Below are 20,500 nucleotides of genomic sequence, written 5' to 3'. Positions count from 1 at the left end.
GACATTTTTAGTAACAATAAAAATAATGTGAGGAACTGCTACTAAATAATGTATTTAATAATGATAGTTTTCTTTCGTATTTTTTTTTTGTTAGGGCGAGGTACAAATCTGACTACTGCCATTCATGTACAGAATTTTATGTCATATCATATTAGTAGAAAATTAGTTGAATATATGTTGAGAAATTTAACTTTATTGTAACAGACATACAAATTCATAAAGCTTGGTTTTCAAATGCCTCGGTGTATGTTCCATGAATCTCTCCACGTTTCAAAATTAGTCGACTTTTATCCTTCCACGGAATGGGGCACCCCAGTATGCTATCCTCCTGTAAATTTCTATAAGCTATAAAGTCCATCGGGATTTGCAACAAGTGATAAAATGATAATATAAAATGAAATAAAAAGTAACTTAAGATATTTCCCGGATTCCATTAACTGAAAACATGGCTTGCCTATATATTTTCTTACTTTGTAATCTTAAATACTCTCCTTCCGTCTGAAAGGTCATTTTGGTCTTCATACACTGTGAAACATATTTAGCATTGAAATACAAGCCAATTTTAAATCGTTTTGTTTGTTTGGTTTTTTTGGGTTTTTTTTTTTTTTTTTTTTTTTTTTTTTGGTTTTACTCGCTGTTACTATTGAATTTGATTCTAAGACTGAAATAAAATTTTAAGAGGGGAGCTGGAGATTATTACATATCCACAGCCTCCTGTTGGTCCAGAAAAGAAATGGAGACGGGTTTAATTAGTATCAACACATAATGCAATGTGTGAAGAACATTACATAATAAATATGAAATAGTATGCTTCAAAAGTAACTTCAAAACGTCTACTTGAAACAATTCTTTTGAACAAATATCTTGTTTGATTAGAAATATTTTTTGCATTAAAAAATATATTTATCTTTATCAAAGCTGCAAATAAAAGATCGTTTTATTGTAATATTTAAAAAAAAAAAAACAGTTATTCTACAATAATGAAAGAAAAATTTGAATACGTTAATTGTAGTGGAATTTTATCTCATTGGTAGTGCTTTTTTTCTTCTATTTATATATATTCTTATAGACTCTCCAAATATAAAACTGTTTTATTGTGCGATAACATAAAACAAAAAAAAAGTTGTTCTTCAGTCATGAAAGTAAAAGAACTATATGCGGTATATGGAATATATTTGCCCCCACAAAAGTCAAATTTTGAAAACTTCCTGAAATGTGCTGAATTCAATAAATTGTATGAGAAATATAAATTAACAGAAAATATTATAGTGACAAAGCAGTGTATTCACAATTTTTGTTTTTATGACGTCACAAACTAGTCCAATTTTATATCCTTTTTTCAGAAAGAGGACAAAATGGACAAAATTTCAACAATTTTAGCTTTGAAATTTATAGAGCGCAAGTTTGTTCAGGAACAATATTGACATATTTCATTGATATTATCATTCTACACATTATATCAAAGTATTGATTCTGAACACACATGCGCTCGGTGACTTTTACTCAAAATATCGACGACATATGTACATTTTTCTGTAAAATTCATAAAAACTGAAATTTGCGTCATGTTTGTGACGTCATTACGTGCATATGGCGTCATTACTTATAAAAATATTCAGTGCTTTGAAGTCAGCATATGCTCCCCTGTTTAAAAACTTAATTAAATATATATCCATCAAAGTTTGATTTGGGGGGCAAATATTGGTTATTACCGAATAAAGTCCTTTGAATTTGCTATTTGTAAGGAATTTTATCTCATTTGTATGGTTTACATAAATATACTGGCAGCAGAAAACATCGTTTTCAAATAAACTGTCAAATTTAAAATGGAAAAGCTAATTATTAATTATTTTTTTTATTTACTACAAAAAGAGAGAGAAAGCAGAGAGAAGAGAGGGAGAGCATGAGAGATATGTTTTCAAATTATATCTACCTCGACTACCAAACCGAGATGCAGCACGTCCATCATTGTGTGCTTGCCCTTCTGTTTGGAGTGACAAATACATTGTCAAAGAGATCTACAGATATAAACACACATATAAGTTAAACTGTTAAGAACATGTTTTATCGGTCAAACATAGACTCCAATACGTATTTCTTTTATAATATATTAAATAATTTTGCTCTTCGTGTTGTTTGCATTCTTTTAAAAATATTTTTCACTTATTGTCCATAGCAAATCGGCATTTACATGATCCCTAGAAAAAAAATACAGATTTGATATTCATCAATACTTTTTGGAATTTGATAAACTAGAATTCTGTTATTTGTAAATGCATATGTTTGGATTCTGGTGATTTCACTTACACTCACTGTATCCTATTTGTCGGGTTTTAGATAAGAGACAAGGAGTGAGAAACTTCAGGGTTATGCATACCTAATTTGGGATAATTTTTTACAAGGCAAATTCTTTAGAAATATAACATAACTTTTGATTTAAAAGTGCTAGAAGAAAGAGCTTTTTATTGCTGTTACATTATGTAAAGTTTATGCTTTGATATATATTGAAATGCCTTGAAATATGGAAAAGAAAGTAAAAGCGCACAAAAAGCTGTCAGCATTTTTGAAAAGTAATTGTATTGTAGGGCTAAACGTGTGTAAAAGCTTATTAGCGGTATTGATATAGATTGTTGAGCATTTGAGATTTGGAGGCGTTGTGATTTTTCTTTCCAGTTTGTTTTGTACAAAACTACCGCTTTATTTAAGGTCTATGTGATTTAAGTTCATTTGGACCACAGGATATTGATAAATGTTTTGATGACCATGTCTTAATTTTTGTCCAATCACATTTGTTTCATTTTGTCATCCTTACAAGATTTGATACCTTGATCCTTATCTCAATGATAGGAAAAACTGGATTTCAAACAAATATGTTACATATTATTGAGGCATACAGACAACTCAAGCTGTTTTTTCTACATAAAGATAATGTTTTTATTGAAAGATATGTGACACATTTATTTATTTTATGCGTTATATGAGAATCAAAATGTTTCTTTGATAATAACTTAAGCATTTATATATGTATTTGGTTAAAAGCCGATTTGATACATACATGTAAGAGCAATACTTCTCATCTAAGCAGTTTTTAAAAGAATCAAACTACATGTATTGACAAACAAGTTGATGAAAAGAGAAGGCCATCAACACTTGGGTTTAAAAGCATTATTTCGCAAAGCAGCGATGTACGTTAGGGTTTCTTTAATGCGTTGGTTTGATTTATAAGCAACAAGTAGCAGTTCTTCAAAATATCAGCAAACACATTTTATGGTCGCTTTAAATGACTTAAAGACACTCTTTAGAGAGCACTAAGACAATTATAAATCGTCAATAAGCTATGTTTCACAGAGGTATATTAACTTCTGCAAAAATTATCTTTTTTAATGTTATTCTAAAACTGATTTACATTCACACGGTACGCATAGGGAAATAAACAAGAACTGAAAGGAAGCAAAATAATCAAAATTATTATTCACAATCAAGTATATGCAAAGATATTGCATCATGTCCTTCAGCCTGATGAACAGTTGATAAACAGCACCCCTAACAATAACTCCTTATTTATCCCATAGCGTAAAAAGTGAATGCTATACAATATCACTTTGTTTGCAACATTTTGAAATACATTTTCCCTAATAAGTATGCTTGAAATTAAAGGTAAAAAAGTGGATCGCCCCTTTTGTCAAAAAGTTGTTTTATGTTTCATTGTTCATCACCTGTTTCTTGTTTTCTGCTAATAATAATTCTAAGAAAGCAATCGAAAAAATTAAGTTTTTGGACGAATGCAACTAAATAACATCGGTCCAGCTTCAAGCATTATTGAACAGAAAAATCGGCCTTTTCAGTAGTAAACATTTATTGACTTTGAAGTCTGAATAATAGTTTTTTACACTATTCCCTGTACAATTCAACACAACAATAAAACATATATTTGTCCCAGAATGAAGCATTTTTGCCTAGCTGTCCGTCAGTCAGACTGTCCCACTTAGTTTCTTCACTTTACATGTAAACTCTTACAATAACTGAAACGTTCTCCTATCCCATTTCTCCCTTTGCTCACCGTTCCTTTACCCTTCGTTCAGCGTGTGTTTTTAGTGTTTAAAATAAATGGGGAATTTTTAGAATATATCATATTTAAACAATAATAAACACACAACCAACGATAGTTATCTTCAATTTTACGTGTTAATATCCTCTACGAGCAATTCTGCATTACATGTATATCTTATCAGATGAATTGATATATGTCAAAAAATAGTTATTATCGTAGGCTAAATTGTTTGATGCTTGGTTAAGAAGTTTGCCTTAGATAGAACACTCATGATTTTTTTTAGTTAGTATTCCGTCACAGATTATAGTGAAATTGTATCCAGATTTCTGTACAGGGATTTGTTAATATTTGTATCAGATACTTAAGTTGGTTATATGTATAAAAATATACGGGCCCTTAGATTTATCCATAAGGCATCAATGACAGTAGTATGATTACTGGAATGTAAACTTGGTGATTGCAATTTCGAGCGTCTTTTTTTATTTCGTCTTTGTGCATCTTTTCTATTTTTTTTCCTTTTTTATGTTTTAGAATATATGATGGTTGTTTAAAAATTATGCGGATTTGCTGCACAGAAAAAAATATTTGACAACATTATTGGGCAAAATGTCACACATAATATAAAAGAGTCTTTACTTCTATGGTCTTCAAAATTTCATATCAAAATGTTGTAAATTGGTATCAATTTTGAGTGATTTGTCAGGACATATCATCAAGTCAAGGAGCAGTAAAATCTTTGAAGTCGCATGCATTATAATAAAAAAAAAATATGTGATTGAGCTTGTATTTTCTCAACATTTTCCAAGGGTATCTGTACAGTTTGAGTTACCTTATCTACTCAATATCCAAACACCATTTCTTGTCGAGCTTATAATCAAATTAAACAAGTAAAGAATTTTCTTTTTTGTTTTAAAACCAAAAAACAACTGCAGGTATTTATGAGATATAGTGTGATATTGGTGACTCTCAGTCACGTTCTTTACAGTCCGGGTAAAGTTTTCGTCGATAATCTTCTTCCTGTCCTCCCGTATGGCCTTTTTACAGAGATGTAACGGTCTAACATTTCAATTTGCTATTTGTGGACGAATCTTACGAATACCCTAGTTTACTGCATGTTTTATTATGCATATTTTGGATCTATGTTGGCGATATCTCGAGCATTACACATAATTTACCAAAAGTGTGGTGCGCCGTCAATTAGGGAGACGTCATTTTCACAGTCCTTTTCCAGGGAATCGCATCAGAGAAAAATCACTATATTTCTGTTAGTACTTTAAATATCACGTCAGAAATCTAAATACATAAAAAAGATCAATTTAAAGATACATTTGAGAAAATTGTCGAAAAATATTGCTAATTATAGAAAATTAATGAGGAGAATTCTGGATTCTGCATGCTTGCTTCAATTTTTTTTTGTCGTGCTCCGTACCTCTCCATCAGTGATATCAATATACCGATAATTTTAGTGGATTTTTTTTTTCAAATACAGAAATTTTGCCCAAAATGTATTGGAATCTTTAAGATTCATATTTACGTGAAATGTCATAACTATATGACGTCTGTAAGAGTAAATAATAGCACAGTCCGCGTAATTATTGAACGACCCTCGTACATTTTTTTCAGTAATCTAAAATATGAACACTTCATCTTGAAAATATCTCGGACAAGACTATCCTTAACTATTTTATTAGGTCAAATTCATATTTTATAGATTTTGTCCAAAATATCAATAAACTATAAGTTATCTATTCTTTATTTTGGCATTTGTATTTAATGAGTTGTGCAACCTTAATTCTTTCATTTAGCATAAAAACTTCAATGAAGGAATGTTGCAATTTAATATTGAATTGAACACCATTGATGTACATTATGGACTTTTCTATTCACAGTTAAAAATAATGAGGAATTGCTTCTACGAAAAAGTCGTGGACAAATTAAATACCAATATAACGAACATTGACATCGCACACGAGCTTTTCGAACAACCCTCATATATACAAACAATTAACGAGACAAACTGAAGTTTTTTTTTTTTTTTAATGCTAAACATTCATACAATACGCATTGAGAAATAAAAAAAATGAAAGGAATAGAGAATCAAAGTTTTTACTCACAATCAAATAAATGCAGAAATATCTCATCATGTCTTTCAGCCTGATGAACAGTTGATGAACATCATCCCTAACCATATCTCATATATCCCATAGCACCAAAAAGAAAATGCTATGCAATATCATTATTTTTGCAGCATTTTGAATAACAATTTCTGTAATTAGCATTCTTGAAATTAAATGTTTAAAAATTGATTGTACGTTCTGTCAATAAGCAGTCTTTAGTTTCCATTGTTAACCATCTATTTCTTGTTTTCTGCTCCAATTTTTTCTAAAAAAGCAATTGAAAAAAATGAAGTGCTTTGGACGAATGCAACTGAATAATATCGGTCCAGCTTGATGCATTAGGGAAATAAGACTCAGCCTTTTCAGTAGTAAACATTTATTGACTTTTAAGCCTGGATAGTAGTTTATTTACACTATTGCCTGTACAACTCAACACAACAATAAAATGTATATTTGTCCCAGAATAAAACATTTCCGTCTAGCTCTCCATCAGTCAGACTGTCCCACTTAGTTTCTTTACTTTACATGTAAACTCTTATAATTACTAAAACATTCTACTTTCCCATTTCTCACTTTGCTCACCGTTTGATCACCATTCCTTCAGCTAGCGTTTTTAGTGTTTTGATTAAATAGAGAATTTTAAGAATATTTGATATTTAAAGATAAATAAACACACAACATTGCTATGTACAATTTCCCTTGTAACAAAAAAAGTTTATACGTGTCAAAAAATAGGTTTAATCTTGGGCAAAATTGTTTGATGCTTATTAAGAAGTTTGCCTTAGACAGAACACTCATGCATCTTTTAGTAAGTATTCAGTCACACATTAGTGTAATTACATCGATATCCAGATCTCTGTTCAGGGATTTGTTAATAAATGTATCGGATACCTAAGTTAGAACAATCGTTTTATGTATAAACAAATGAACGAATGTCTAGACTTAAGTGTTAAAAAACTTGAATGTTAAGTTGTATTAATAGGAAAGACTTGTCAAAGTATGTACTATTTCATCTTGATTTTTAATAAGTATTCCAAAGAAATAAACAGATATTTCAAGGAATACATCCATAAATAAGGAAGTTTAGTTACAATCAAGGAGGCGTACATGAGTTTTTTTTTATTCCTTTCCTCCCAAGAACTGATGATGAAAAGCATGCTCTCGAGACTTCTATGTATATTGTATATCCTATGGAATGATAATAGAAATGATGTGAAGTAAAACAATGTATTTTTTATCTTTAAATAAAATAATACCTGTATTTGCATGATATCATCTTTCAAATGTCAACCATATGTTCCATAGGTGCGGCTAAAATGATTTCAAAAATAACAATTTAAGACGAAAAATAGCCTTCTAGTACCTCTAGCCAGATGTACAATCTGCCAATGTTGAAATATACACTCAGGAAGCAAGCGGTTTTCTTAGTAAATCTGGATATGAAGTTTCTTTCGTGATGTAAAATTATATTTTTTTTTTTAATTTGAACATTATATTGTTACGATCGAAAGTATTTCTAAAACAATACTTACGTAAATAGTGAATACATGTTTAAAACGAAGTAATTTAAGAATGTGTCCTTCATTAAATTTAACATCCTTTTGCAAAAAAAAAGTTTTAAGTAAAAAAGAGAGACGTTCACTTTATGCATAAAATGGCCCTGTCCATATACAGTGTATCAATTAATTGACTATCACCCTCTTTCCCATTTCTTTTCCCATTCCTATATCAAAATAAAGTAGAGACTTAGTGCTTTCATTTCCTGTAATAAAATTTCTTTTTGAGAATCCAGATATTGGAAAGCCGGCTTGCAGAAACTGCAATCTTGAAATTTGCAGAAAACATGCCTATTTGACTACCTTCAGCAAAGAATTAAAATAGGAGCACGGCCCACCCCCCCCCCCTCCACAAAACCGCATATTTTCTTTTTAATCTTCAGAACAGATATTTTTCTTCATTTATTTCTTATTTTGGATCAGGGATTGTTTGTATTTTGAAATATTGAAGAAAAAAATAATTATTATTCCCTTCCAAAAAAAAAAAAAATGCTTTACATTTTACTAGATTTTGAATGTTTTTGCAAAAACACATAACGAAACACTGCCTTTTTGACTGAAGGGAGATGGAATCGGCAGGACTCTGTAATTTCGGTGACCTTTCCTGACTTTCCAGTTCCTAATAAACTGATTTAATGATGTAAGTTCCACACATGATTAGTCTGCTTGCAATTAAAATAAGTCATATGATTTCAATGATTTTAATATGAGTTTAATAAGACCTTCACTTCACAAAGCATTTGGGGTTTTAATTAGGTAATTTTGATTTCACAAAAGCATTAGCTCTTTTGTTGTTCCGTGACATTTACTTAATTCAAATCAAAATTTGTCAATTTTTGCTTTGTTTCTTACAAAAAATCGATATAAAGAAGCACCTGGATGTAAACATGCGAATTCTGTGCAAAATAAATAAAGTTTGGTGACAATATAATATTGACATTAAACAAGAGTTACACATGTAAATCTATTTCTTTCCCAGGTCACGCAATAGCCGGTGCACATTATGACGTCATTTAATGTTGTTCTTTAGTACTATATGCAATAAATAACATCAACAACTAGCTTAAATGTTCACAAATAATGTTGTAATTAAATAAAAGTATTATATTATAAATTAAGTGATACAATCATTTGATACGAATTTGAGAAACATACTCGATTGTGAATTTTTACACCGTTTCAACGTATACATTTACATATACAGTTCCTAAAAGTTGCACTGTCGATATCTGTGCATTATTATTAGCAATCGTAAAAACATGCTGTTTGAATTTAATCCTGTGCTTATGAAATTAAATAGGGATGCAATTTTCTTGTGAATTCACTGTGTATGTCAACCCATTAGCCAAAACAGCAGTACCTTCTTCGAAGATGCGTTCGAATACATATGTAAATAAAATTATATAATGAGGACATAATATTTAACATTATATTGTATAAATCAGTATCTATATTCAATTTAATACACTTCATTTATATTTAAATATAAATATAGTTTGATAAAAGTAAACGCATGTTGTTTGTATTTTTCCATTTTCCTTCTCTCTGTTTAGGATTCAGTATTTTATGACTACATAGGCATAATGAAACCATTTCTTAATGTGCATGATTAAATTGAAAAGAAAATGGTACATGTACTAAAAAGACGATGAATAATTAAATAACTACTTAAATTCATCACTGTTCAATATAACAAGCTTAATTTCTGAGAGTATAAAAGAAGCAATACTTGCAAAGTGCAAATTTATTCCCCTCAAAAATGCAATAAAGAATTTCAATAAGACGCAACTCCAAAAGAAAACAATGCATGCTTGATATGTATTTCTTCAAGGTACACTTCAAGCACCAAAAAAATTTAAGTTAACGTGAAATGTGAAAAAAAAAAAAAACTACGTAAAAGAGTCTGACTAACGGACAGCTAGACGGACATGTCTCATTCTGGGAAAAAAATATATTTTATTGTTGTGTTGAACTGTACAGGGAATATTGAAGACCGAGGTACTGTACATTTTTAAAAGTTAGTAAATGTCCATTTTTGAAAACGCTGATTTTTCTGCTCCCTTGTGCTTCAAGCTGGACCGATTTTATTCAGTTGCATAAGTCTCACGTATTTCATTTTTTAACGATTGCTTTCCTAGAAATAGTCTGAACGGAAAACAAGAAACAGATGGTTAACAATAGAAACATAAGACCGCTTATTGACAAAACGTGGAATCAATTTGTAAACATTTTACTTCAAGCATGCTAATTTCAGATATTTTGATTCAAAATACTGCAAACATCATGATATTGTAGAGCACTGCATTTTTAGAGCTTTGGGATATATAAGTAGGTATTCTGAAGGGTGATGTTCATCAACTGTTCTCAAGCAGTGAGACAAGATGCGATATCTCTGTATTTACTTGATAGTAAGTAATAACTTTGCTATTTTTTTTCTTTCAATTTTTGTCTATTTTTCTACGAGTATTGTTTGGATATATAGCAGTTTTAGAATCATATTTATAAAAAACCTCTACGCATAAGTTAAAATACCTTTTTTAAACAGAGCTTATTGACGACTTATAATTGTCTAAGTACTGATTAAAGATAGGAGCTTTGAATTAGTCTAATGCTATCTCGAGTAATTGTAGCTTTGGAGTTTAACTGTTGACATTTCGCGTATAAACTAGGCAGACAAGTTCATGAAGTCTAACAATGCATTTTTGCTAAATAATTACTATAAACCTAATCGGTGATGCCCTCCTTTTTCATCAAATTGTTTGTCAATAGTTTGTCTTATTTTTAGTACGTGCTTAGACGAGATGTATGATCTTTTGTATTAAATCAGCTTTCAAACAAATCTAGATAATTAAAACCAGCTTTAGTTGGCGGTATGTATTGATATAACGTAACAGTTTGATTTGAAACTCGGTTTTCTCCCTGTACTAAACACCTGTACCCAAGAAAAATGAAACAAATGTGATTGGACGAAAATTGAGACATGGTCAATAAAATACTCATCTAACTTGTGTGACGCAGTTGAAAATAAATAATATAGACTTGAAATAAAGCGATTTTTAGGTACACTTGTACAACCCATATAAATCTCAGAAGTTTAACAATTTACATCATTATAGATTATTAGGTTTTAAACGCGTGTAGCTATAAAACCTATACTTTTGAAAAGTACTCAGAGCTCTTTGTATGCTGTTGATTTTTCCTAAATTTAAAAGTATTTCAACATGCATTAGAGGATAAACTGTACATAATGTGACAGCATTAAAAAAAATGTTGCTCCCAGCACTTTTATATCAAGGAATTTGATTTAAAAAAAAAATCAATTGCATCCTAAATATGCATATCCTTGACCTTTGTCAATTTTTCTTTCTTAAGATTTCCTCACACGGCATGCGTCTGTATGCACCACTAATTAACGGTCTTAAATTTAAATAGATTGTTATTCGGTATTGTGTGTTATCTAATCAGTGAAAATTGCATTTATTTAAAAGACACAAACAACACTAACAACAAAAACATTTACGTTTTATAAGAAATAAGTCTTAGAGTCTATGTTTAAAGGTTGAAAAATGTTCTTAAAATTTTAACTCCTATGTTCACGAATTTTTATTTGTTAGATCTGTATGCAATTGTATTTGTCCCTGTCAACTGCAAGGGGAATATCTTCAGGACTGATCGGACGTGAAAAACGGTTTGGTAAATATTATTTGAAAGCATTTCTCTCTCTCTCTCCCTCTCTCTCTTTCTCTCTCGCTATAAAAATGAGTGAACTTTTTTTTTCAATTTTTAATTTGACTGTTTATTTCATTATGAAGTCTTCTGCTGTCAGAAGAGTAATGTAAACTATACAAATGAGATAAAATTCCTCTACAATTAGTAGATCCAAATTTCACTTTTATCATTGAAGAATAACTGTTTTATAATAGCACAATAAGAAAACCTTATACTTGAAAAGTTCATGTATGTATATTTTTTAATCTAAAAGCTTAATAAGTCATTTTATATTTAGCGAGTTCATGTATATACATTTGATTAGAAAAGAAATCAATAAAAATTAGATAAAATTCCACTACAATTAGCAGATCCAATTACATGTAGAAGAGTCACTTTCATCATTGAAGAATAACTATTTTCATAATATCAATCTAAGACAATATAAGAAATTGTCTCCGGTACACATTTTGAAATAACGTTTGATACAGATTACTTAATATTAATTATGTATCGTTGTGCACACATTTTATCCTGTGTTGATATTTATCGAATCCCTCTTCCTTTCTTTTATATATCAACAGTAGGTCGTGGATATGAAACAATCTCCAGCCTTCCCTTTTCAATTTTTATTTCAGTCTTGGAATCAAATGAAATAGTTATAATGCGTTATGGTCAGACGACACGTTTCTCGAAAATATATAATTTTCCCCAAGAATTTGTCATTGAAGTAAAAGTATTTAAACAAGTTTCCTAACCAAAAAAATGAGGTACTTTACCGGGGAAATTAGGCAAGATACAGGAAGGTGATTTTATTATAAAATCCTAATGGGTAATCTTTAGAATAGATAATGTCACCATTTAATTGTGCTTATTTTTTAAAACACATTGCACACGATTTAGAAATCACAATAGAATGATCATTATATGTATGAATAATATTACATAATACCAAGGTATACGAAATTTTATTCGAGGAACGTATCGTCTGACCGTAAAACATGGAAACAAAAATATTTAGTATTTGCATGCACTTCAATTGTAAAGATATTTTTCAGTGGATGAAGACCAACATGGACTTCTAAATGAAGTGAGACAATGGATTTCAGATGGAGTGAGACATGGGGGTCGGTTGGATTTGGAGTAAGAATATATCATATAGGCATACAATATTTTCAGTTAGTGGATTCTATCTATTTTAAAAAAAATATTATGTTACTATAACTTTTTTCATTTTATTTTATTATAAATCACTTATTACCAATCAGCTATGCATTTTACAACTTACATGTATGTAAATTTACAGGAGGTTGAAAGCATACTGGGGCAGCCCATTCTCTAGAAGAGACGTTCCCTATGTTTTGAAATTTGGATAGACAAGGAATAAACACAAATGCCTTGAAAACAAAGCTTTGACGTATTTTGTATGTCTGTTACTATAAATTTAGTTTTATCAAGCTTAACAATTCAGTATTTTTCAACTTATATGTTGTGACACAAAATTCAACACATGGATGACATTAATTACATTTGTATCAACTCACAGAAACCAAAACATACCATAGAAAACTACAGGTGACTCTCGATGGCTCGAACTCCGATCTCTCGAAGTGAACCTCCGGTCCCGTTTTTTCCTCTATATAACTAAGCAAATTTACTCCTAATCTCTCGAACTTCTTTCTCTCGAAGTTCTCCATATCTCGAACCAAAACATGGGTCCCGTTACACATATTTCAATGATTTTTACTACCTATCTCTCGAAGTTTTGTTTGCGTGTGTATACACGCCAATCAAGCGTAAAATTGACGCAGCCTGAACTTACCTGGAAAACAGTGAACACTTGGGGCTTGGCGTTGAGGTGTTAATTGGGTGTTTACATAGATGACCCTTCACCTGTGGGTAGTCCGTGTGTTGATTTAATCCATTGATTATTATTGGTAAATTATAAACTGTTTTTTAAATTCACAACTTATTTTGACTTGAAAACGAGACGATAATTTTTAGAAAGTAATTTATGTCTCTCACTATTTCCTAGATACAAACAGCTCACCGCAGCTTTGTTTTGCTCAGAATTCTATTTCAATTACGACAGGACAAATATCTGTGAGAATGAAAATGTCATTTATTCAATAGTAAATGACGAAAAATTAAGTTTTACAAACAAGGGGGGAAATCAGCAAAAAACAAAACAAACATTTTGCACGCACATATAAATATATACATTTTACAAGATATGAACACATACGTTCTGATTTCCCCCATAGAAAATAGGTCACAAAGAAAACTTTAGTTCTGATTAGATACAACATAAACTTTTATAAAAAATTACATACGGCTTACAAAAAGTAAAAGATGGCGACAAATACGGCCAAAGATATGATCATCAGATCATATCCCACGCCATCCAAGGTGAGCTGCAATTCATTAACATAATAAACTTTGAGAATAGATAAAGCGAACTGAAATTTGAAAAATGTACTTAATTAATTGGTGAGCCAGCACATTAATGGGAGACCTTTAATTTACTACAATAGGTTGTTTTAGCAGTTAAACACTGACCTTAAGGAACCAAATTTAAATTGACCATAATAATATTACACGGTAAATGTGGTTATAGCAGTTAAACACTGACCAGTAGCATTCAATTTACTTTGACACTGAATATACCGTAGATAACAATGACTACAGCAGTAAAACACTGACCTGAATATTTTCTTATCATATCAGAAAAATCATGACCATTAGAATGATGAATACAGCAGTTAAACACTGCCCTGCGTGGAAAAAAAAACAATAAAAATAAACCGTGGTAGGGATTCATGCATGGTGCTATGTGACACATTCCTAGCAGCAGTAATACACTGTCCTGTACAAGCAAGTTGTGCATATCATTATTTCATACATGTACTAGCTAGTATATTTCTTTTTAGTAAGATAGCAGTAAAACACTGACCTATTATCAAGTATTAGATTGGGTAGTACATGTAACTACGGACAAGGATATCAAACAGAGAAAGCAGGGATTCGAATATAACGCTTCAAAGCATTAGAGTTCCAACGACCCAGTTGCTGTATATAATTCTCGGAGTACCCTTTTTGAGCAGCATAAGTTGCAGCTCCAATTCGGAAACTATGACCTTTGTATAATGCTGGATTCAGACCTGTAAATTTTACTGAGGCTGCAAGTTGCTTGGAAACATAATTATATGAAAGTGGTGTGCCATCTTTAAACTGAAAAAGTGGGCCTGAGCGATGTGAATATTGAGACTGATAAACATATAATGCATTGACAGGACATATTTCTGAATTGGCCGAACTCTCTAAGCAAATTATTATAGGCTCATTCATCTTTTGAGTTTTAAAGTGACGCAAAACTAACTGAACACTGCAGGGCTTTTGCCTTTTGAATTGAAATGTTATATCTTGCACCTGAATGACCTTGTTGTGGGCAGCACCCTGCTTCACAGTCACCTCACCCATCCTAAGGAATGCATGAAAACAGAGTAAGAAAAGGGCTCTTAACATGATATGATGGTCCAAAACAGGGACAGTAATTGGCAGAGCTTTAATAATTTGTTCTAAAATATCTAAAGTAATTGGAAGGCGTGAATCTGCAGTGTGAGACAATTTGTGACAACCTCTTAATATTTTTTTGACAATAAACATTTGTGTAGGGTCAGGTAAACCAAGCAGCTTGTGAACATAGCTTAGTGCTGATATATGAGAAGATATTGTACTTGCACTAAAATGGGAGCCATGCAGATGAGCAATGAAGTTGCAAATATCTGCCACCTGTAATGGTAATGATGTATTAGCTTGAAATGATTGAAGGAGCTGCCATGATCTTCTGTATGCTGCTTGTGTGGAAGATGATAATGATGCCGAGAGTAGAGATTGTGCCTCACTGGTCAAATGTGCAGCAGACAGTCTGGTATGGGTGTTTGATCTTCCATCAGATGTGGTGCCAACTGCCGGGCAGCCTGAAATTGGAACCGGGATAACTTGTCTGCAATGACATTCAACTTGCCCTTGATATGTTTTGCTTTGAAATGTATGTTGTTATAAAGACAAGCAAGAACAAGTCTTCTTACAAGTCTCATAATAGTTTTATCTTTACTTGACTGTTTATTTATGACTTGAACAATAGCCATGTTATCTGTTAGAAAGAGTATTCGTTTGTTCCGCAGTTGACTGCCCCATATTTCTAAAGCCAGTACAATGGGGAATAATTCTTTGATAGCAATTTGAAAGGGATATAATTCATCTGACCATTGTTGAGCAAACCAATGTTCTCCTAGTACAGCCGCAAAACCAATAGACCCTGATGCATCTGTGTATAAACTGATAAATTCAGAAGAATCCCAATTTTCGGCAAGAAAAACTGATTTTCCATTGAAGTGCGATACGAACTGCAACCACATGTTTAAGTCAGCCCTTGTTTCTTTTGTGAGACGTACCCAGTAGTAAGGTTTTGAGATGCCACAAGTAAGGTCAATAAGTCTCCGCAAGAAAGCCCTCCCCGGTACAACAACTGAACAAGCAAAATTTAACAAACCTATTAAGGACTGTAATTCTCGTAATTGTACTTTTTTCTTTTTAGAAAAGCCACTAAGTTTATCACGTATCTTTGCAACTTTTTCATGTGGTAATCTGCATTCCATGGAAATGGAATCAACCTCAATACCATATATGGTCAACCGAGTTGTAGGTGCCATGGTCTTTTCCATGTTAATGGGTATATTGATTTTCTTACATAAGAAGAGGAAACGGGCTAGATCTTCACTACACTTTGAAGCACTAGATGCAATAAAGAAGAAATCGTCAAGAATATGAGATATTCCAGAAGCATGATATTTATTATACATTATCCATACCAAGGCCTGACTAAGTTCCTCAAATATTTTGCAAGAACTACTTGCTCCCATCGGGAGACAACGATCATAATAGAATTTCTTATTCCAAGTGAACCCAAGTAAATGATAATCTAGGGGATGTATGGGAACAATGCGGAAAGCATCCTTAATGTCAGACTTTGCCATCAAGGCACCCTCACCAAAAATTTGTACAAATGAAATAATCCTATCTATTGTATCATACTGAACTTCTGAATTCTCCCTAGGAATAAATGAGTTCACAGAATACCCCTCAGGAAAGGATAAATCGTGGATAATTCTGAATTTCCCTGGATCTGACTTTGGGACCAGACCAAGTGGTGATGAAATAAAATCTGGGAATGGTGGGCCATCAAATGGCCCAGCTATTCTTTGAGATTGTAGACCCTTTAAAATATGTTCATCAATGATTGTAGGATGATCCTGTGTAGATTTATGATTTTGTAGGGATGAGTTAGAGGGGGAACCAACACAACCTAATCTAAACCCAGAAGTAAATCCTTCTACTAGATACTGAGATTTTCCCTTGTCATAGCCCTGTAATTCATTTTGAAGGGGTAGTGGTCTTACTGGGGTTGGGAGAGGTGTGGGATTGACTAGATTTTGTCCTATCTTTAACATAGCATTTTGTTCGGGGATGCTTGTATGAACATTCTTGACAAACATGGGCATATCTACATGTGGATGCATTACATTGCTCTCCTCTGTTGTATGCGAAACACACACGTTGGGTACGAAAAGGATTCTTTCTTCCCTGAAACTGATTGGTTTGATTTTGTTGGAATTTAGACCCCATAGCTGCTGCTTTTAACCTAAGCTCATTAATGGGTTGTTCCCAGGGAAGATGAGAGGACTCCCTCAATTTTCGAAAGGTTTCGTCATAGCTTCTCCAAGCTTCATCCACATGCATTCTGCTCATCTCTCTAATAGTATGGCAATACTTAAAAAGGTGGCATGCATCATTAGGATTCTTTTGTAAGTAAATGCATGCAAAGGTGAAAAATGCATCCGTCCATTGGTTAATGGTTAGGGGAGATTTTTGTTTTTGAGTGTGTTCCACATCAATTTTGCCAGCTTTAATTGTTATGGAAAGAGGGTCTTCAGGTTGGTTAGGGAGCAATGTTTTAAAATCAATAAATTCATTCGACCAAATTTTACTCTTAATTTTTGATGATATGGTTGCCCCTAATGGTATACTATCTTGTATTGTAATGGGGGTAATAGTGCGTGCTGACTCACCTCGCATAAAAATAGCATCTAAAATTGTGTTAACATTGTCCGAGTTTTCAGGTGTTGATTTGGAAGCGTCGGCGAGTTGAGCATTAGAAGTAGGTATGCTGGCCTGGACCGCACCTGAGGAACCACTTTCTTTAGCTGCGTTGGTTGGAGTCTGAGATCCTTCTGGATTTTGCGTGGCAGTTTGATTGACATTATTTGTTGTGGTGGAGTTCACTGTGTCTTGAGCGACAGCCGAGACTGTGGACTGGGATGCTCTCACTTTGTCCTGTTCCCTCACGATATGCTTTGCCAGTTCCTCATAGTTTATTGCCGAGGACAAGGCATTTAAGGTCATCGGTGGGTCCACGTCCCTTTCCTGAGCCTCCGACGGAGTACTTCTTACTGTTACGGGTGTTTTCTTTTTAGATCTTGTGGCTTCCGTTGTCGCCTTGCGCTTTACACCTGGATTGCCTCTTGGCATCTTTGCTATAACTGAAATACCATATATATATGCCCATATACATATCATTTTAGCCACACTGAAGGACTGGAATTGTACCACAAATAATAACTTTAAATAACATAATAATCTGAAACCTTTAAGTTAAATTAGTATTTTGAATATAATACTGACCAATTATTGAATGAAACAAAATGTTGAAATATTATACTGAATATTTCCAAAGAAAACTGTTGGAACATTATACTGAATGTTCCTGAAACATTATACTGAATGTTTCAAAAGAAAAACTGTTGGAACATTATACTGAATGTTCCTGAAACATTATACTGAATGTTTCAAAAGAAAACTGTTGGAACATTATACTGAATGTTCCTGAAACATTATACTGAATGTTTCAAAAGAAAAACTGTTGGAACATTATACTGAATGTTCCTGAAACATTATACTGAATGTTTCAAAAGAAAAACTGTTGGAACATTATACTGAATGTTCCTGAAACATTATACTGAATGTTTCAAAAGAAAAACTGATGGAACATTATACTGAATGTTCCTGAAACATTATACTGAATGTTTCAAAAGAAAAACTGTTGGAACATTATACTGAATGCTCCTGAAACATTATCCAGAATGTTTTCAAATAAAAAAAATTTTGAAGCATTATACTGAATGCTTCTAAAGGAAAAACTGTCGAAACATTATATACTTTATATTCCCAAAGAAAACCTGGTAAAACAATAAACAGAATGTATTTGAAGCAAACTTTTGAAACATTATACTCAATGTTCTATCAATATATAAGATTCCCAAGTAAAATGTTGAAACATTATATTAAATGTTTCCCAAGAACAATCTGCTAAAACATCTGAACTGAAATTTTACTACAAGTAGCAACCAACATGTCATACTGGTATTATAATCTATAATAAAGCAGAAATAGTTATGTCTATCACAGCAACTGAAACAACTGTTCTCTACATTTATGACATGTACATTGAATTTAACCATGAAATTGCGTCAAACGATAGGAAAATAATGAGATAACAAACAGGATGTCTACGAGGAACACTTTGTTCTACTAAATGATGCCCAGTATACTAACTATCATCACTGAATGCTTATATCAAACATAAGAAAGATTGCCAAACATTAAACTTTTGTACCCTTTTTTTTTTTTTGAATTAGAATAAATATTGAATGAGACTATCTACAGTCAACCATCATTAATGACTTAGAAATGTATGATCAAATATCCAGACAATGGTACTTAATTCAGTACTGAATCATTAGCTATACTGGCCTAATTTCCTTTGAAGTGATGATGATGGCACTGCGTATACTGCGCAGAAACTTCCTCATTGGCTGATCATTGGACGGTGTGCACTGCAGATGTACTCCATCTGGTCCCAGATATGAGAGGCTATTCCAGAACCCCCGGTGAGGCCAGTAGACAATTCCTTTCAACCCAGTTGTCATCTCCCGTAGTGCCCGATTTACCTCGTATACCGTGTCATTGAAATTGATACATGCTGCATAGGGAAGGCGACGCAGTAATTGGCCGATAATTACTTTTTGAATACCAACCCCTTCATGTAAATAATTTGCAAGCGAAAAAATGTCTTGTGCAATTTTTGAGGCCTTACTTTCAGCAACAATGTCATTTTCACCAATATGTAGAAAACAAATATCCGGGACATTTACAAAATGCACAATGTTAGCATCGCTTCGAAGATGCCGTAAACACAGACCCCCTTTTCCTCGAATTGACACAAAGAACTTATCAGTGTCCAATCGCAGATTAGGAATGTTCTGTTGAGCTGCATAAACTTTCAAACGCCGTACATAAGAATGGCCAACTATTGCAACAGAAATTGTTTGATCCGCCGCCATGACCGACTATCCCTGGAATCCCGCACATAAACAATCTCTTTTTCCAATGATGCAACCAATGAGTAGTCCGTAATATCATACACAATCGGTAATGTTCGTAACAGAAACAAAACTTACAATTTTCAGAGTCCAATAATGGATACAAATGCAAAATCAATTAAAATCCAAAGGGCTAAAAACGTGTGTCCTCGAATCAATGTTTGGCAATAATAACAAAACCACGTGGCTCTTTATTTAATTTTCATTGGATAATGCGCCATCTGCTTGGCTCATATTTCCTGGGGCTCAACACAGGGTTAAATCAACGGGGGTTCCAAAAGGGGGCAACTATTTTTACAGGAAAAGTATCGCCATAAATGCTATTATCTACATAATAGGTGTTTTATAGTGAAATCAATCAGTTCCCTTAGGCTTTGAACTTTTACATAATCCCAGTATGGCAAATATTGCACAAGAAATTCCTTTCTGAAGGACTAAATACCGATTAAGAAAAATCTTGTGAACACTGGTGAACAAGAGAAGGACCCGATCAAGTCGGGGAATAGTCAAACAGACAATTGCTATTCGGATTTCATGTAATCATTAAATAAGAACAAATAAGTATTT

The 20,500-nt window shown here is 32.5% G+C and overlaps 2 protein-coding genes across 2 annotated transcripts; both read right to left on the bottom strand.

Annotated features, from left to right (window-relative positions):
- Positions 1 to 13,534: 13,534 nt before the first annotated feature.
- LOC134272672 (uncharacterized) lies at positions 13,535 to 20,273 on the bottom strand. Its single transcript, XM_062754876.1, has 3 exons — positions 20,012 to 20,273; positions 17,564 to 18,028; positions 13,535 to 15,412 (listed from the first exon to the last, which is right to left on the bottom strand). The coding sequence occupies exons 2-3, from the start codon at positions 18,021 to 18,023 to the stop codon at positions 14,436 to 14,438; spliced, it is 1,437 nt and encodes a 478-aa protein (XP_062610860.1). The 5' UTR covers positions 18,024 to 18,028; positions 20,012 to 20,273; the 3' UTR covers positions 13,535 to 14,435.
- Positions 19,295 to 19,894, bottom strand: LOC134272663 (uncharacterized). The gene has a single exon (XM_062754867.1). It carries the CDS (start codon positions 19,892 to 19,894, stop codon positions 19,295 to 19,297), a length of 600 nt encoding a protein of 199 aa, XP_062610851.1.
- Positions 20,274 to 20,500: the final 227 nt, after the last annotated feature.

This window comes from Saccostrea cucullata, unplaced genomic scaffold (genome assembly GCF_032062105.1).
Source record: "Saccostrea cucullata isolate Sc308-1 unplaced genomic scaffold, CSIRO_AGI_Scuc_v1 ctg1061, whole genome shotgun sequence".
In the NCBI taxonomy this organism is placed as follows: Eukaryota; Metazoa; Mollusca; class Bivalvia; order Ostreida; family Ostreidae; genus Saccostrea; species Saccostrea cuccullata.
Note: the sequence above shows the minus strand (reverse complement) of the source record. Positions and strands in the feature narration are given on the sequence as shown.